This window comes from Eublepharis macularius, chromosome 2, assembly GCF_028583425.1.
Source record: "Eublepharis macularius isolate TG4126 chromosome 2, MPM_Emac_v1.0, whole genome shotgun sequence".
Taxonomy (NCBI): Eukaryota; Metazoa; Chordata; class Lepidosauria; order Squamata; family Eublepharidae; genus Eublepharis; species Eublepharis macularius.
The window spans coordinates 111,535,331-111,550,359 of record NC_072791.1 but is presented as its reverse complement, the minus strand read 5'-3'; the positions used below and the strand labels follow the sequence as shown (position 1 = coordinate 111,550,359).

Genomic DNA, 15,029 nt, shown 5'->3' with positions numbered 1-15,029 from the left:
ACAAAAAGAGGAATATTGACATGCACACATTCCATAAGCAATTATAGATGTAGTTCCACCATACACCAGTAAAGTTAAGTCTAGCTGAGGCTGTGAGATGTGAGTTTCTTAATGTATGTGTAAACATGGGTGCAATAAAGAAATCGTATGACCTGTCCTGAAGTAGGAACAGATGAGATGATCTCCACTGGAACTCCAACAGGGCAGATCAGGCTTCTCAAAAGCAAGCCTCAAATGGACACAGAGGATGGGTAGATAAAGAGTTACAGCTGCCAAGTAGAGCAGATTTCAAACTTTGAGCAAGGCAAAAGCTGTCCTTTTTGTGATTACCTTTATACTCAGGGCAACCTGTACACCATGTAAATGAGGCTCATCAATATGGTGCATGTTTCAATGCCAAATAGGCATTTTGGCTTAATTTATGGTGAGATTGGAAGTTGAGATACTTGATTATGCAACAGGAAAACAGGGAGTACATGATGGATTAACTATAAGAATTATTTGGAGACAGAAATCTAGATACCTGGGGTTTGGGGTTGGAAGATCTCCTTAATATAACCTCTTGAGTGTGAGTAACAGGCCACTGAGGGGATATGATATCCTGAGCAAGTCCTCAAGGGAAGGAAGTCCACACCCTGGTAGCTTTGATGCACAAGGCAGATCAGACTGATATAGTGTGCATTGATATAAATTACTACGAGCTGCAATCTTATTATGGTTATGCTGACATTTGGTGTGCTTGTAATATGGATACTGTGACTGCTGAGACATTTCCTTCCCAGTGGCCTCAAAGCAATTGATGACCACTCTTATTAAGGTATTAGCAAAGTATAAAGAACTGTGATCTCTCTAAATCAAGGTGTAACTCACCAGTTTATTTTAGGGGTTTGGCATGGAAACCATTAAATCTTATAAAAATAATAATGTTAACTATTTTAAAAGGATTTATCTCTGTGCCCAGATGCAGGAAGATGTATAAAGCAAGGGGATAAACAGCGTTGTTCGTTTGCAAGCCAGAAAGCCTTCTTGCCTCTGAATATGTGGAGGGTGGTGTAAACTCGCTGTTTGCCTCTAAAGTGCTGAATTTCTCCACAAATGCTATGAATTTGTTTGAGGGGGACCTCTGACCCTAACCATGCAAGCCACTAGGTTAGAGGATGACACTGACCATTCCCTATCTCCCTATTTCCCATGACTGCATTGTGGACAGGGGGTATCAGAATCTCTATGGCTTCTCTTTATCTGGCATCTTGTACAAAACTCGAGGCTGTGATGTCACAGATCCTCTGACACATTGCTTACTAGCTATAGAAAATCTCAGATCATCTGGTGGATCTACCAGATGGGAGTTAGCAGATATGAGGGCCAGTTTTATCAAAAAGATGGCCAAGGTCAGGCAAGGTTGCTTGCTGCCTACCCAACTTCCGTAACATCCCTAGGGTTGATGATGTGGGGCCCTCTTCTTCCCCCACTTTCTAATGCCACACTGGTGAGACACAAAATTGCCCATTCACAGCATTGTTACAGGAGGAGGGAATTGACCTGGCTTGCATAACTGAGATATGAGATAATGACGCAGTGTGTTTGTCCCAGCTAACTCCTCCTGATTATGCAGGTCAACCTGGATCCAGCACTACTTCAAGAGAAGCAAATAAACGCAACTGCAAAAAAGGCCTTCTCTCAACTCAGACTAGCTTGGAAGACGGCCTTCTACCTTGACATGGCTGATCTGGCCACCTGGATCCATGCCATAGTACTGAGCCTTTAAGGGAAAACCTTATTTCAACATTGGAGATTCGGCCTGAACCATGGTCAGACCATCATCTGCTGAAGCCAAAAGTGAATATAGCCCCAACAGCCCTTAAAATGGGAGGTCCAGTTAAAATGATTCACCCACAAAGGCTCATAGACCCTTCCAGATTCCAAACTACCTTGGGGGATTTTAGAATTTCAAACACATGTTCCTCAGAAGCTGTCATAGGAATCTGGAACATAAAGCTCCTTGAAACTATTGACACCATTGCTCCTTGTCAATGTCAGAGTCTGTTGTTCTAGAGAAATGCAACCTGAGTAACGCCATACTTATTTCTGTAGTTGTTTAGTCTTCCCCTCTCTCTAGGCCCGTGGGATGCCAGGAGCCATTTCCATGGGAGAGGATACTGCATCTTATCTGTTCTCTTCTCAGCTGACCTTGGCTGGCCAGTGTTCCCACCGAGAAGTTTCCTGCTATGTGAACTCTGGGGGGAGGCTGGGCTCTGAGGGTTTGATGTGTAATAACTTTCGTTCTGTATCTCATTCCTAACAAAGCTTTGCTCAACCAGGATCTGCTTGGTCCTGGAATGTGGACACCTGGGCCTGAATGCTGTCTTTCTAATAAAGCCTTTTGAAATCAAAAGACCTTGTCTTCTTGCAGAAGGGAGGAAGGCAGACTCTAGCCAACTGGAATGCCATAGTCTGACATTTTGTTAGGAATCCTTTTCATTTTCTCCGACGCCTCATCCAGGGAGGATGGATACCAAGAGCGACTTTTGATCTGTCTGAACTTGGCATTGAGGATGGGGGACTTCCCTATCAGTCTCAGACGGTACCCGACGGTGGATCCAAGACTGTACCTGATCCTGTTCTTAATGTTGTTCCTACCCAAGGAGCGGAGCCTGTTCCTGACAGTGGGACTGAGCCCATGCCCAACAGAAGGGGGGAACTGACCGACCCGGCTACAGGAAGCACCTGGCTGAAGGTGCGTGGAGTCACCGGGGAGAACCATTTGATTTCGCTGCTGACGCCGTGGCAGTGGGGCTCCCGGCCTTGAGAGGCTAGGGAGAGATGAGCGGGCACCATGTTTTCCCGGTCGATGATAGATGTGAGGCGAACCGTCGGGTCGATGGAGCAGGAGGGCCCAAGCATCATGTGGGATTTAACTAGGGCCGCCCACACTCCGGAGGAGACTCTGGCCAGCACTCAGTCTTGGTATAAGTGGGATGCAGAGGCTGGCAGCCTGGGAGAGTGGGACCCCCGAAGGGGGACCGAAGATGCCCAGGACTTGGAAACCACACATCACGAGCTCATGAGCTGGAATTATACGGATGTGAATTCAGCCAGGGCTTGGGAAATAGGGTGTACACAGCAGTTGGAGTATCGAGCCCAGGTGGTGGAATCTGGAATTTTGGCCATTACCGGTTTGTCTAAAGGAATACTCGCCAGCATGACTATTGAGGAGGAGCAGTCATTGCAAGGCGGAGGAGAGGAAGGTCCGACACGTCCTACAGGGAGTTTTCATGATTGGAGGTCAGTTGGAGGTGCGGAAGGGCCAACAAGACCCTGGCCCAGGGAATACGTTCCTCCGAGGTCGAGAAAGCCATTGGAAGTAAGTGACCGCGGGGAAGACGGAACGTCCAATGGAGTTCCGAACCACTATCGTCGGTTGGAAGATAGAATGGGGGCTATGGAGGAAGACCTAGCTCAGGCCATCTATCTCATTGGACTATTGGTAAGGGAGCAGCAGGAGGCGCAAGCAGCGGTGGGACAAGCAATAGCCCCACTCGCTCCGTCAGCGGCACAGGGCCAAGTTCCAGCACCGACCCAAGTTCCACCGGGAACTCAGTCCACTCCAGGGTCGGGGGCCGGCCCGTCACCGACTCCCCTACAGCTACTGCCAGTCCAGACAATGCCAACAGCACCAGCTCCACAATCGCTGATCCCGCCAGTACTACCGACCCCTCCTCAGCAGCCGCAGCCTCCACCTCAACCGACACCTGGCCAAGTGGCCCTGCCACCGCCACCTCCACAGCAAGTGCCTCCACCACCTCCTCCTCAGCAAATTCCACCTCCTCCTCCTCCTCCTAGACAGGTTCCTCCACCACCCCCTCCTCAACAAGTGTCCCCTCAATGGGTGGTATCTCAGCAACCACCGCCGCCGAGGCAGCCGCCTCTTGTGCAGCCTGCGACGATCCCACAACCGGTCCCACAGCCAATCCCAGGACCCCTTCTGCAGGGTCCATGGATTTTATTACAGATTTACCTCCCTCTAAGAGGTGTTCCTGTATTTTAGTGGTGGTGGATTTATTCTCTAAGCAAGCACATTTTATTCCATGCACAACCATTCCAACAGCCAGAAAACTAGCTGAAATATTTATGAAACACATTGTGAAGCTGCATTCTTTTCCCTCTAAGGTAATTTCAGATCGAGGTGGGCAATTCATTGCCAAATTTTGGCAGGAGCTTCTCCAGATAACTGGAATAGAACAAGGAATTAGCTCCGCTTTCCATCCGCAAAGCGATGGACAGTCAGAAAAAGCAAATCAAATTTTGGAGCAGTTCCTACGCTGCTATATTAACTTCCAACAAGACAATTGGACAGATCTTCTTCATTTTGCAGAATACGCATACAACAACGCAGTCCATAGTTCAACAGGTGAAGCACCTTTCAAAATTGTACATGGGTTTGATGGCAAGGCATTCCCCTTTGAAATGCAGTTGGGAAATCAACCCACCGGGGACCTTCAGCAATGGTGGACTGCTATTGCAGAACAATGGGCAGCCATTCAAACAGCTTTAAACAAAGCCAAAGCAGACTATAAAAAATATGCAGATTGCCACCGTGCGGCGCAGTGGGAACTGCGCCCTGGAGACAAAGTTTACATCTCCACAAAAAACCTCAAAGTGGAGCAATCCAGCAGAAAACTAGCTCTGAAATATCTGGGACCATTCCCTATCAAACGAGTAATCAATCAAGTAACTGCAGAAATAACCCTTCCAAAGAACCTACGCCACATCCACCCAACGTTCCATATCAACTTACTGAAAAAGGCCCCTGCACCAGATACATGGCATCCTTCAACAGCAAACCCCATTCCCACTATGATCAATGATCAAATACATTATGAAATTGAAGAAATCTTCGACTCCAAACTTAGATATAATAAGATGTACTACTTAGTTTGCTGGAAAGACTTTGAGGAGGGGTATAGGGAGTGGGTAGAAGCCATCCATGTTAGAGCCCCCCAGCTCCTGAAACAGTTCCATCAACGGTATCCTGAGAAACCGGGTGGAGGAGGTGGAGGGGGTCTTAAGGGGGACAGAATGTCAGAGTCTGTTGTTCTAGAGAAATGCAACCTGAGTAACGCCATACTTATTTCTGTAGTTGTTTAGTCTTCCCCTCTCTCTAGGCCCGTGGGATGCCAGGAGCCGTTTCTATGGGAGAGGATACTGCATCTTATCTGTTCTCTTCTCAGCTGACCTTGGCTGGCCAGTGTTCCCACCGAGAAGTTTCCTGCTATGCGAACTCTGGGGGGAGGCTGGGCTCTGAGGGTTTGATGTGTAACAACTTTCGTTCTGTATCTCATTCCTAACAAAGCTTTGCACAGCCAGGATCTGCTTGGTCCTGGAATGTGGACACCTGGGCCTGAATGCTGTCTTTCTAATAAAGCCTTTTGAAATCAAAAGACCTTGTCTTCTTGCAGAAGGGAGGAAGGCAGACTCTAGCCAACTGGAATGCCATAGTCTGACAGTCAACTTCTCTGGCCCTTGGAACAGAAGCCAGCACCATGGTTTACCACAGAGCTGGCTGACCTAAAGAGGGTTGGAAGATGTCTAGAAAGATGCTGGCAAAAAACTGGCACAGAAGCTGATTGAGCTTGCTACAGAACACATTGGAGGATTTATGAAGCAGAAATAAAAGCAGCAAAGAAATGTTATTTCTTGGCAACCATTGAATTGGCTAGTTCACAACCAAACCAATTGTTCAGGATATCCAGACACTATACATTGGTCTCCCATCTAACAAGGAGGCTCCAATTGGTGCAAAATGCTGCAGCTCGACTGTTAGCAAGAGTGAACATGAGCATGAACATCACTCCCATCCTGCATTCATTCCGTTGGCTACTTATCAGTTACTGTGCTCAATTCAAGGTATTGGTTATCACATACAAAGCTCTCCATGGCCTTGGCTCAGCATACCTACAGGACTAGACATGGGCATGAAAAGCATTAAGAACGCAAAAAAAGCCACTCACAGCCTGTTCGGCGGCTCGCAAACAAGCTGTTTGTGAGACCCCATTCTAGACGAAAAAGTGGTTGTCACAAACCTCTTTTGCTGTGTTCGTCTGCTGTTCATGAAGCCAAACAGTTAGGCACCTTCAATCAATTCCCTTGGCAATGGAGGCAGGGACTGCCTGAACTCTGTCTGCACTCCTTCTGTCACCCTAGAAACCCCAATCAAAGCCCAACTTAGCTTGATGGGCAGGTCTTCCTTCCAAGTGCAGAGCTCCAAATTGGTTACAACATGGGAGCAGACACCAGGGGGGAGAGAGGGGGAGGGGGTGTTCTGTGGCCATGGGAACTCCAATCTCATCCCTGCAAACCCTGACTGCCAACCACAGACCTCCTGTGTTGCTCTATGGGACCTCTGGTTATAAAAGGAAGTGTGCTCCAAGCTCTAGCTTTCAGTTTCAGCAGGGAGTGGAGGGAGAGAGCTGTTGCTAGCCTTTGGGGAGAGAGACAAGGAGAGTGCATTGGAGCTGGGATTTTTTGTGTGTGTGATGGGGTAGGGATCTATCCCCTCTGGTTCAAGGGCTGCTGCCAGGCCCTGGGGCCAAGCTCAGTGGGCGCCTCAGCTGAGGGCTCAAACTGATTATTAGTGCCTGATACAGTCAGGTATCTGGGAGTGCTGGACTAAGCCTCTACCCCCTCCCTCTGGTGCCAGGGCTGCAGCCAGGTCCTGGGGCCAAGCTCAGCGGTCACCTCAGCTGAGGGCTCAAACTGATTATTAGTGCCTGATACAGTCAGGTATCTGGGAGTGCTGGGTTAGGGCTCTCTCCCCTTCCCTCTGGTTCTAGGGCTGCTGTCAGGCCCTGGGACCAAGCTCAGTGGGCACCTCGGCTGAGGGCTCACACTGATTATTAGTGTCTGATCTGGTCAGGTTTCTGGGAGTGCTGAGCTAGGGCTTTACCCCTCCCCCTGGTTCCAGGGCTGCTGCCATGCCCTGGGGCCAAGCTCAGCGGTTACCTCAGCTGAGGGCTCAAACTGATTATTAGTGCCTGATACAGTCAGGTATCTGGGAGTGCTGGGCTAGGGCTCTACCCACTCCCTCTGGTTCCAGGACTGCTGCCAGGCCCTGGGGCCAAGCTCAGCGGGTGCCTCGGCTATGGGCTCACAGTGTTCTCTCCTTTTCTTTCCTCCTTAAATCTTGTTTGCTGGCATAATGCGGCTTCGGGTGGGGGCCAAGGGTGGCCCTCACCCAATACCCCTTGGAGTATTGGGCAAGTAAATCTGCTGTATGGCCAGACCCGTCCATTACGGCAACCAACATCCTGTCCTGCCCTCCCACCAGCATGCAGAGCGAGTGGGTGTTCTACCACCTGGGTGACCTCCTCCATCCCCACCACACACATCTGCACGCAGACCTGGTGGACATGTTGACCTTCATCAAGGTCAATCTCAACCTATTTGGGTTTTCCTCCGTGGACCTGGACCTACCTGGGCTCTGTGCCACCCCAAGTCTACTGTGGTTCTAGGCCAAGCTCCTCTGCAGTGGGCTCCAGCCCCTCTCAGTTCTCAGGGCCGCTTCCATGGCTGGTAACCCCTTGTCCTCTCCCAGACAAGTTTCCGTTCCCTCTTTCAACCTCTCCCTCCCTGGATGGAACCAATAAGACCCTTCCCAATGACCTCTCCTCTCCTGCCCATCCCATCCTGTCTGCAAAGGCAGGAAGGTGGGTCATGTCAGCTGCCACTGCCTTTGGGCATGAAGGACTTCCACAGCACTGCCGCCACCTTTGGGCCTTCCTGGTCCCGCTCCACAATGCAGCTGTAACAACCCTTTGTCCTTCTCTCCCTTACAAGGTCCTGGATGTTCCCTCTTTCATCCTCTTCCCCTCTGGATGGAACCAATAGGACCCTTCCCAATGACCTCTCCTGTCCTGCCTATCCCGTCCTTTCCATGAAGGCAGGAAGGTGAGTGATGCTGGCGACAGCCTCCACTAAGACACAGGAGGGGCGGACAAGCCTCTCCTGGAGCATTCTGCGTAATCCTTCATGGTGGATGTTGGGGTCTTCCTTCCCGGTCCTTCTCTGCAATGCGGCTATTACTCCTTGGTCCTCCTCACCCTGTCAAGCTTCCAGTCCCTCTTTGTACCTCTCCCTTTCTTGAACTGCTCAGACCACTCCCAACGGCCTCTCCTGTCCATCCCATCTTTTCTGCGAAGGCAGGGAGGTGGGTGACATCAGCTGCGGCGGCTTCCAGGCACAAGGAACACCTCATATTCTGTTACCATCCAATTGTGCAGTACTGTGGCCCCTGTTAATGGCACCGGCTGTCCCCTCTGGGCAGGAGGGAATGGGTCCCACTGTGACCAGTCACATCCATTCTGCGAAGGCAGGAAGGTGGGTCATGTCAGCTGCCACCACCTTTGGGCATGGGGGACTACCATGGCACTGCCACCACCTTTGGAGCTTCCCAGTCCCACTCCACAATGTGGCTGTGACAAACAACCCTTTGCCCTCCTTTCCACAATACGGTCCTGGACTTTCCCTCTTTCAACCTCTCCCCCTCTGGATGGAACCAATAGGACTCTTCCCAATGACCTCTCCTGTCCTGCCCATCCTGTCCTTTCCACAAAGGCAGGAAGGTGGGTCATGTCAGCTGCTGCCGCCTTTGGACATGAGGTACTACCACAGCACTGCCGCCGCCTTTGGGCCTTCCCAGTCCCACTCTGCAATGCGGCTGTGACAAACAACCCTTTGTCCTCCTCTCCCCGACAAGGTCCTGGACGTTTCCTCTTTCAACCTTTCCCCCTCTGAATGGAACCAGTACGACCCTTTCCAATGACCTCTCCTGTCCTGTCCATCCCGTCCTTTCCACAGAGGCAGTAAGGTGGGTGATGTCAGCTACCGCTGTTTTTGGCCATGAGGGACTGCTCTGCTGCTGTTGCGCAGGTAGTTGTATGGTACTGCATGATGCCCCCTATCCCATGGCGCCTTCTGTCCACGCTGAGCAGGGGGGAATGGGTCCCTAACCGTGACTCACGTCCTTTCCATGAAGGCACGAAAGTGGGTCATGTCATCTGCCGCCGCTGCCTCGTGACTCAGTGGGTTTCTTGGCTTATGGCTCACCAATGAAGAGGTCTTCCCGGTCCTGCTCTGCAATGCGACCGGTAACCCTTTGTCCTCATCTCCCTGACAAGTTCCCTGACGGTCCCTCATTCAACCTCTCCCTCTCCGGAACTGCTCAGATGCCTCCCAACCTCTCCTGTCCTACCAACCCCCCCTGCCTCCCTGAGGGGAGTCAGCCCTCCACCTCCTCCCTGAGCCTGCCAGGCCTGGCAGCTGCTGACATAACCCACCATTATACCTTGGCAGAAAATAGCCTCTTGGAGGCCTGGCGGGCAGGCATATGGGGGGTGCTGCTAGTGAGTGGCCAACCCCCCAACCTGTATAGGGGAGGTGGCCCACCACCCCTCCCCCAGCCCACCAGGACCAGCGGCCATCGACATGACCCACCGTTATACCTTGGCGGAAAGTAGCCTCTGGGAGGTCTGGTGGGCGGGCATATGGGGGGTGCTGCCAGTGAGTGTCCAACCCCCCACCGCCTATAGGGGAGGTGGCCCGCCACCACCTCCCCCAACCCGCCAGGCCCAGTGGCCACTGACATGACCCACCATTATATAACTTGACGGAAAGTAGCCTCTGGGAGGCCTGGCATGCGGGCACATGGGGGGTGCTGCCAGCAAGCGGTCAACCCCCCCCCAAGGGGGGGCAGCCCACCTTCAAGTCCACCACTTGTACACTGGGCCAAAGTCAACTGATGGCTCCAATTGTGTCAAATGGGAGTTTCCTGGGGGCATTGGATTTGGAAATGTATAACTCCAAGATCCGTATTGCAATCTTGACCAAACTTGGGTGATGGCTGGAGGAGAGACTGTTGGGCTTAGAGGGCTCTCTAAGTCCAACAGGGGCCGTTCTGGCCCCCACGAACAACAAACACTGAACATGTTTGTTAATGGGACGTTTGTTACTGTTCATCTGTTTGTACAGGACCTCCACAGCAGCTTCGCTCATCTGAACAGGGTCTCCTTCAGGTGCCACCCTGCACATGGGCGAAATCAACAGTAGCACACACATGGGCTTTCTCTGTGGTGACCCCTACACTGTGGAATGGCCTGCCTGAGGAATTCAGGAGAGCCCCTGCTCTCCTGGATTTCTGCAAACAGTTCAAAACGGCTTTTTACTCAGACAGGAGGGCTGCATTGTTAGGGGGGGGCGGTCTCAGATGCTTCACTTACGAATTAGGGACCATAGTCTTCACAACTATGTTGCTTTATATATTATCTATTGCTTTAAATATGTACTCCTATCGGTTCTTCATGTTATCTAATGTCAGTCGTAGAACTGATTATGTTGTTTCAGCTATTCTTCAACTCTGTATTGGATCCTTGCTAATGCTATGTCTTTGTAAACTTGTATTTATTTATCCTATGGCATTGTCTATGGAAATGTCCTTGACACTTTATGGAAATGTCCTTGATACAGATTGTACTAATCTCATACTATGTAATCTGCTTTGAGTCTCAGTGAGAAAGGCGGACTATAAATGACATAAAAAATAAAATATTTTTTTAAAATATTAATCTGTTTAAAAACAACTATGAAAAGTTCTGGACTCAAATTGAAAAAGACATGATAAAATGGAACAAATTGTATCATGGTTAGGTAGGATTGCTACAATCAAAATGAACGTGCTGCCTAGAATTAGGTTTTTGATGCAAACAATACTAATTGTTAAGGACAAAAAACAGTTTGAAAAATGGCAGAGGAAAATATCAGAATGTGTGCAGGCAGGAAAGAAACCTAGAGTAAAAATGAAAGTGCTCTGTGATGCAAGAGAAACAGGTGGCATGCAATTATCGGATTTTCGACTGTACCATGAAGCAATATGCTTGGTATGGCTAAAAGAATGGGTGTCCTTATCTAATCATAAGTTAAATTTGGAAGGCTATAACAAACTTTTTGGATGGCATGCATACTTATGGTATGATAAGTATAAAATGGACACAATGTTCCAGCACCATTACTTGAGAAGAAATTTACTGTCAACTTGGTTAAAATACAAAAAATTTATAGAGCAAGAGAAACCAATGTGGATTGTTCTTGCAGAAGTAATTAACCCGAATTTGGAATATAAAAGAGATGAATGGCTTACTTATAAGGAACTAATAAAAACTGAAAACAACGAGTTGAAACTTAAATCGAATGACGAATTACCATTTAAATATGGTTGGCTGCAATATCAACAAATTAAAGACTTATTTGAATCAGATCAAAGGAAGGCAGGTTTCAGAAATAAAAACTCAGAATTAGAAGAACTTTTATTGGGGGATAATAATAAAATAATTTCTAAAATGTATAAAGTATTGTTAAAATGGTATACTGAAGATGAGACGATTAAGGTTCAAATGGTAAAATGGGCAATAAATTGTAATAATGAGATTATGATGGATGCATGGGAACAGTTGTGGAAAAATACTTTAAAAATTTCAATTTGTACCAGTATCAAAGAGAATGACTATAAAATGATATATAGATGGTATTTAACACCGAAAAAGTTAGCCATTGCTAATAAGCAGCTATCCAATAAGTGTTGGAAATGTAAAGAACATGAAGGCTCTCTATTTCATATGTGGTGGAGTTGTGATAAGGCTAGAGACTATTGGACTAAAATATGTACTGAAATGTCTTTAATACTCCAAAATAATGTAGTTAAGAATCTAGAAATGTTATTATCTTTGCATTTAGAGGACAAGGATAGAAAGGATAGAGTAATACTGTACTATATGATAACAGCGGCAAGAACTTTGTATGCACAATATTGGAAGAAAGAAGAAATATCAAAAACTGAAGAGTGGATACAAAGAGTGATATATATGGCGGAAATGGACAAACTAACAAGGAAACTGAGAGAGCAAAATCCAAAGGAATTTTTTGAGGATGTAGCAAAAATAAATAGGAGTACAATTCGACCAGTGAGGCTCCACATTCAGGAACATATGTCTAAGATCAGAAATAAAGTCTTAGAAGCACCTCTTACTCAACACTTTATTCACCATCATATGAATGAACGGGAGCTGCAATTCACAGTTCTCAAGGTCCTAAACAGTGGGGGAGGTATGAATATCAGGAGATCTTTATTGAGATTAGAAACAGAATGGATTTTCAAGCTCCATACCTTGGCTCCAGGTGGCCTCAATCAAGAGGCAGATTTCACACCGTCCTTGTAATACGCCGGGTGCAACTTGCATCTTCGGCAACAATAAGATATGTCTGCATATGTTTGCAAATGCTATGTTCTAGTCCATACGTCCAAGATCATTGTAATGTGGTTTGTGTGGTTGTTAAAATAGGAGAGTTGGTCCTCAATGTAGCATGGGTCTCTTTAAGTAGTCTTGCACCTGGTAACAGTGTTCATTAGGAGGCGGCATATTTAAACCCCACCCGTACTCGTAATAGTACCTAACAGGAGATCGAGAGAGAAACAGAGGCTTTACGCCCGGTATTAAGTAGAGAAAATCAATGGTGGATATCTCCTGTCCTGCAATTCAATGCATTTATTGGTAATTATCCAGGGGGGGCAGTTACTGATGTTTCATTGGCAGTTTTAAGTGATAATTCCTGTGTAAATGGTGTAAATAATTTATTGTGTGTATATATATAATTTCAGGCAATTGTATGGAGGCTTTTGAAGAAGCGTGTATATAGCGAAACGGGATATCTAGCCGGGCATACCCGTTGCCATTCTCCCGTCGGGAGCGATCCCCTGGTGGTGGTCGCTCTTACACATTAAAGACTAACAATACATTATTCCCACATTTTATGAACTACAGTGCACTTTTTCAGATGGTATGAGTAGATCCTCCATATACAGATGTTTTGTGTTGGAGGCATAGAAAATAATTAAAAAAGGATCATATGGCCATGAAATGCAGAAAGTAGAGTGAAATGTGATCTTTTGAAGAATCTCTGAAGTCTGGGGATGGCAATATAATTTTTTTTTAATTAAATATCTGGAGTTAACAAGCTTTGATTGTGCATTATTAACTTTCCCCCTCTTTTCTTTAGCTGCTTTCTTTATGTACAAAACAACTGGAACTCAACAGGACAGCTTGTAGGCTGTACACCAGTGATGGGACCTTAGTTCTTACACAGGAAGATTTAATCTTGAGGGCTGTCAATGATTTTTTCAGAAAGCAAGAATCCAAAGAAAGAGAAGGAGGAAGAATTTCTGTTCCTGGTCTTGAAGGAAATGTATCTGTGTTGCCTGTAAAAGGTACAATTCTGAAGTTCCCAATTAAATGTGTGTTTAACTGGTATGTAGAATTTCTTACTTCATAGAGATAACCTCCTTTTTAGGAGTAAAGTTATAGGGAACCTCTTTGTTGGTATGCTAGCAAGAGATATAGAGATCTCTTGCTTTCTTTCCCATTTTCACAACAAAAGGTGTGGGGGAGTCCTCATATGGAGATACAGAAATGCTTTAGTCATTTGTCATACACGTTATGAATCTTTTCAAGCACCCAAAATAATTCATAACCCAAACATACACACAGAGAATCAAAGCATATTATTTAATATACATTTATGTTAAAAAAATTACAATTCAGCAGGCTACAGGCTTACATCAATCCTTTGAGAACACCCCTGCAATATATGCAATAAACACTCACTCAGTTCAGCTAGTGTTTGCTTAGGCTGATTTTGATTTTGTGTACAGTAACATGTGAAAGCCATTTGGTCACCATTGCCTCAAGAGTATTGTACCAGTACTCCCAAAGAAGGACACCAGACACCAATATGTCGGTAAACTTGTTTATTAATGGCTGATGTACATCAGTTAAACTTCCCTGAATTTGGGTGTGTTATGGCCTAACCAGACAAAAGACCAGGCCTAATTAAGGACACTCACCAGGACACTGTGGAGGCACAGGTGAAAAGGCCCCCTCCCCTATCATTTTGAAAGAGGACCCCCAAATTCCTACTTGATCTCACAAAAGGTGACCAGCTACTCCCACATTATTCATAGGGAAGGTGGGGGTACCAACTTGCAGCAAAAGCTTGCTGAAAGAGCAGGGCCGATCACAACAGCTTCTAGCACCCTTGAGATTGGATGTTCTACACAAAGCAGCAAATCCATTACTGAGAACCAAGAGTGCTCTCATGCCTTATTTAAAATTGGTACTACAACAAATCAGATTATATTTATTTGGAATTATATTCTTTTGAAATTTATGCTTTTGAAATAAGGTTGTCATGTTCCTTTATCCTTCCGGTGGTGATGTGACCCAGCAATCACCTTTCGCGCTTCCTCAGTTGCACATGCTCCCAATGTGGCACGATGATGACACTTCCAGGAGTGGCATCATCATGCCGGGTTGTGGGCATTCTCCCTCCCTTCACAGAGGCCAGTTGGGGCAAATTTTGGCCCCTATCTTCATATGAAGATAGGGGCCAAAATTCATATGAAGATAGGGGCCAAAATTTGCCCTAACCGGCCTCTGTGAAGGGAGGCTAGGAGCAGGGGATTCCCCTACCCCGACGGGGGGACTGGCAGTTTTGAAAGTTGCTGTTATTTTGAATGAAAGAGAAGGGCACCATTTTATTAAGCCATGTCCAGTTAAACATTTTGAAATGTACACAATATCTTGAACAAGCAAGTATAAACTTTTATTTAAAAAGTAGATCAGATATGTTATGAAGCCATCCCAACTGGGGAAGGATGACAAAGGATGCCTAAAATGAGGTGTGTGTGTGTGTGTGTGTGTGTGTGTGAGAGAGAGAGAGAGAGAGAGAGAAGGCAAATTTGTAAAGTATCCCAGAGTCCAGTTTTTCTAGATGAATCTCTAAAAAGAAATAACCACTTTGCAGCCATGTAGCCTACAAAGAAAACATAAATATTTTAAATTTAAATTTGTTTTCCCTGTTTAAGTGAATAAATGTTAGTAGCAGCATAAGCAAATTTGTGTGTCTTTCCTATCTCTTACCTCTTA

At 46.8% G+C, this 15,029-nt stretch overlaps 1 protein-coding gene across 1 annotated transcript in view; it reads left to right on the top strand.

Annotated features, from left to right (window-relative positions):
* DCDC1 (doublecortin domain containing 1) overlaps positions 1-15,029 on the top strand; it is an 807,587-nt gene that overhangs the window by 763,084 nt on the left and 29,474 nt on the right. The window contains exon 31 of the mRNA XM_054969981.1: positions 13,105-13,290. Within this exon, the coding sequence (XP_054825956.1) occupies positions 13,105-13,290 (186 nt within the window). The remainder of the gene's footprint in view (positions 1-13,104; positions 13,291-15,029) is intronic.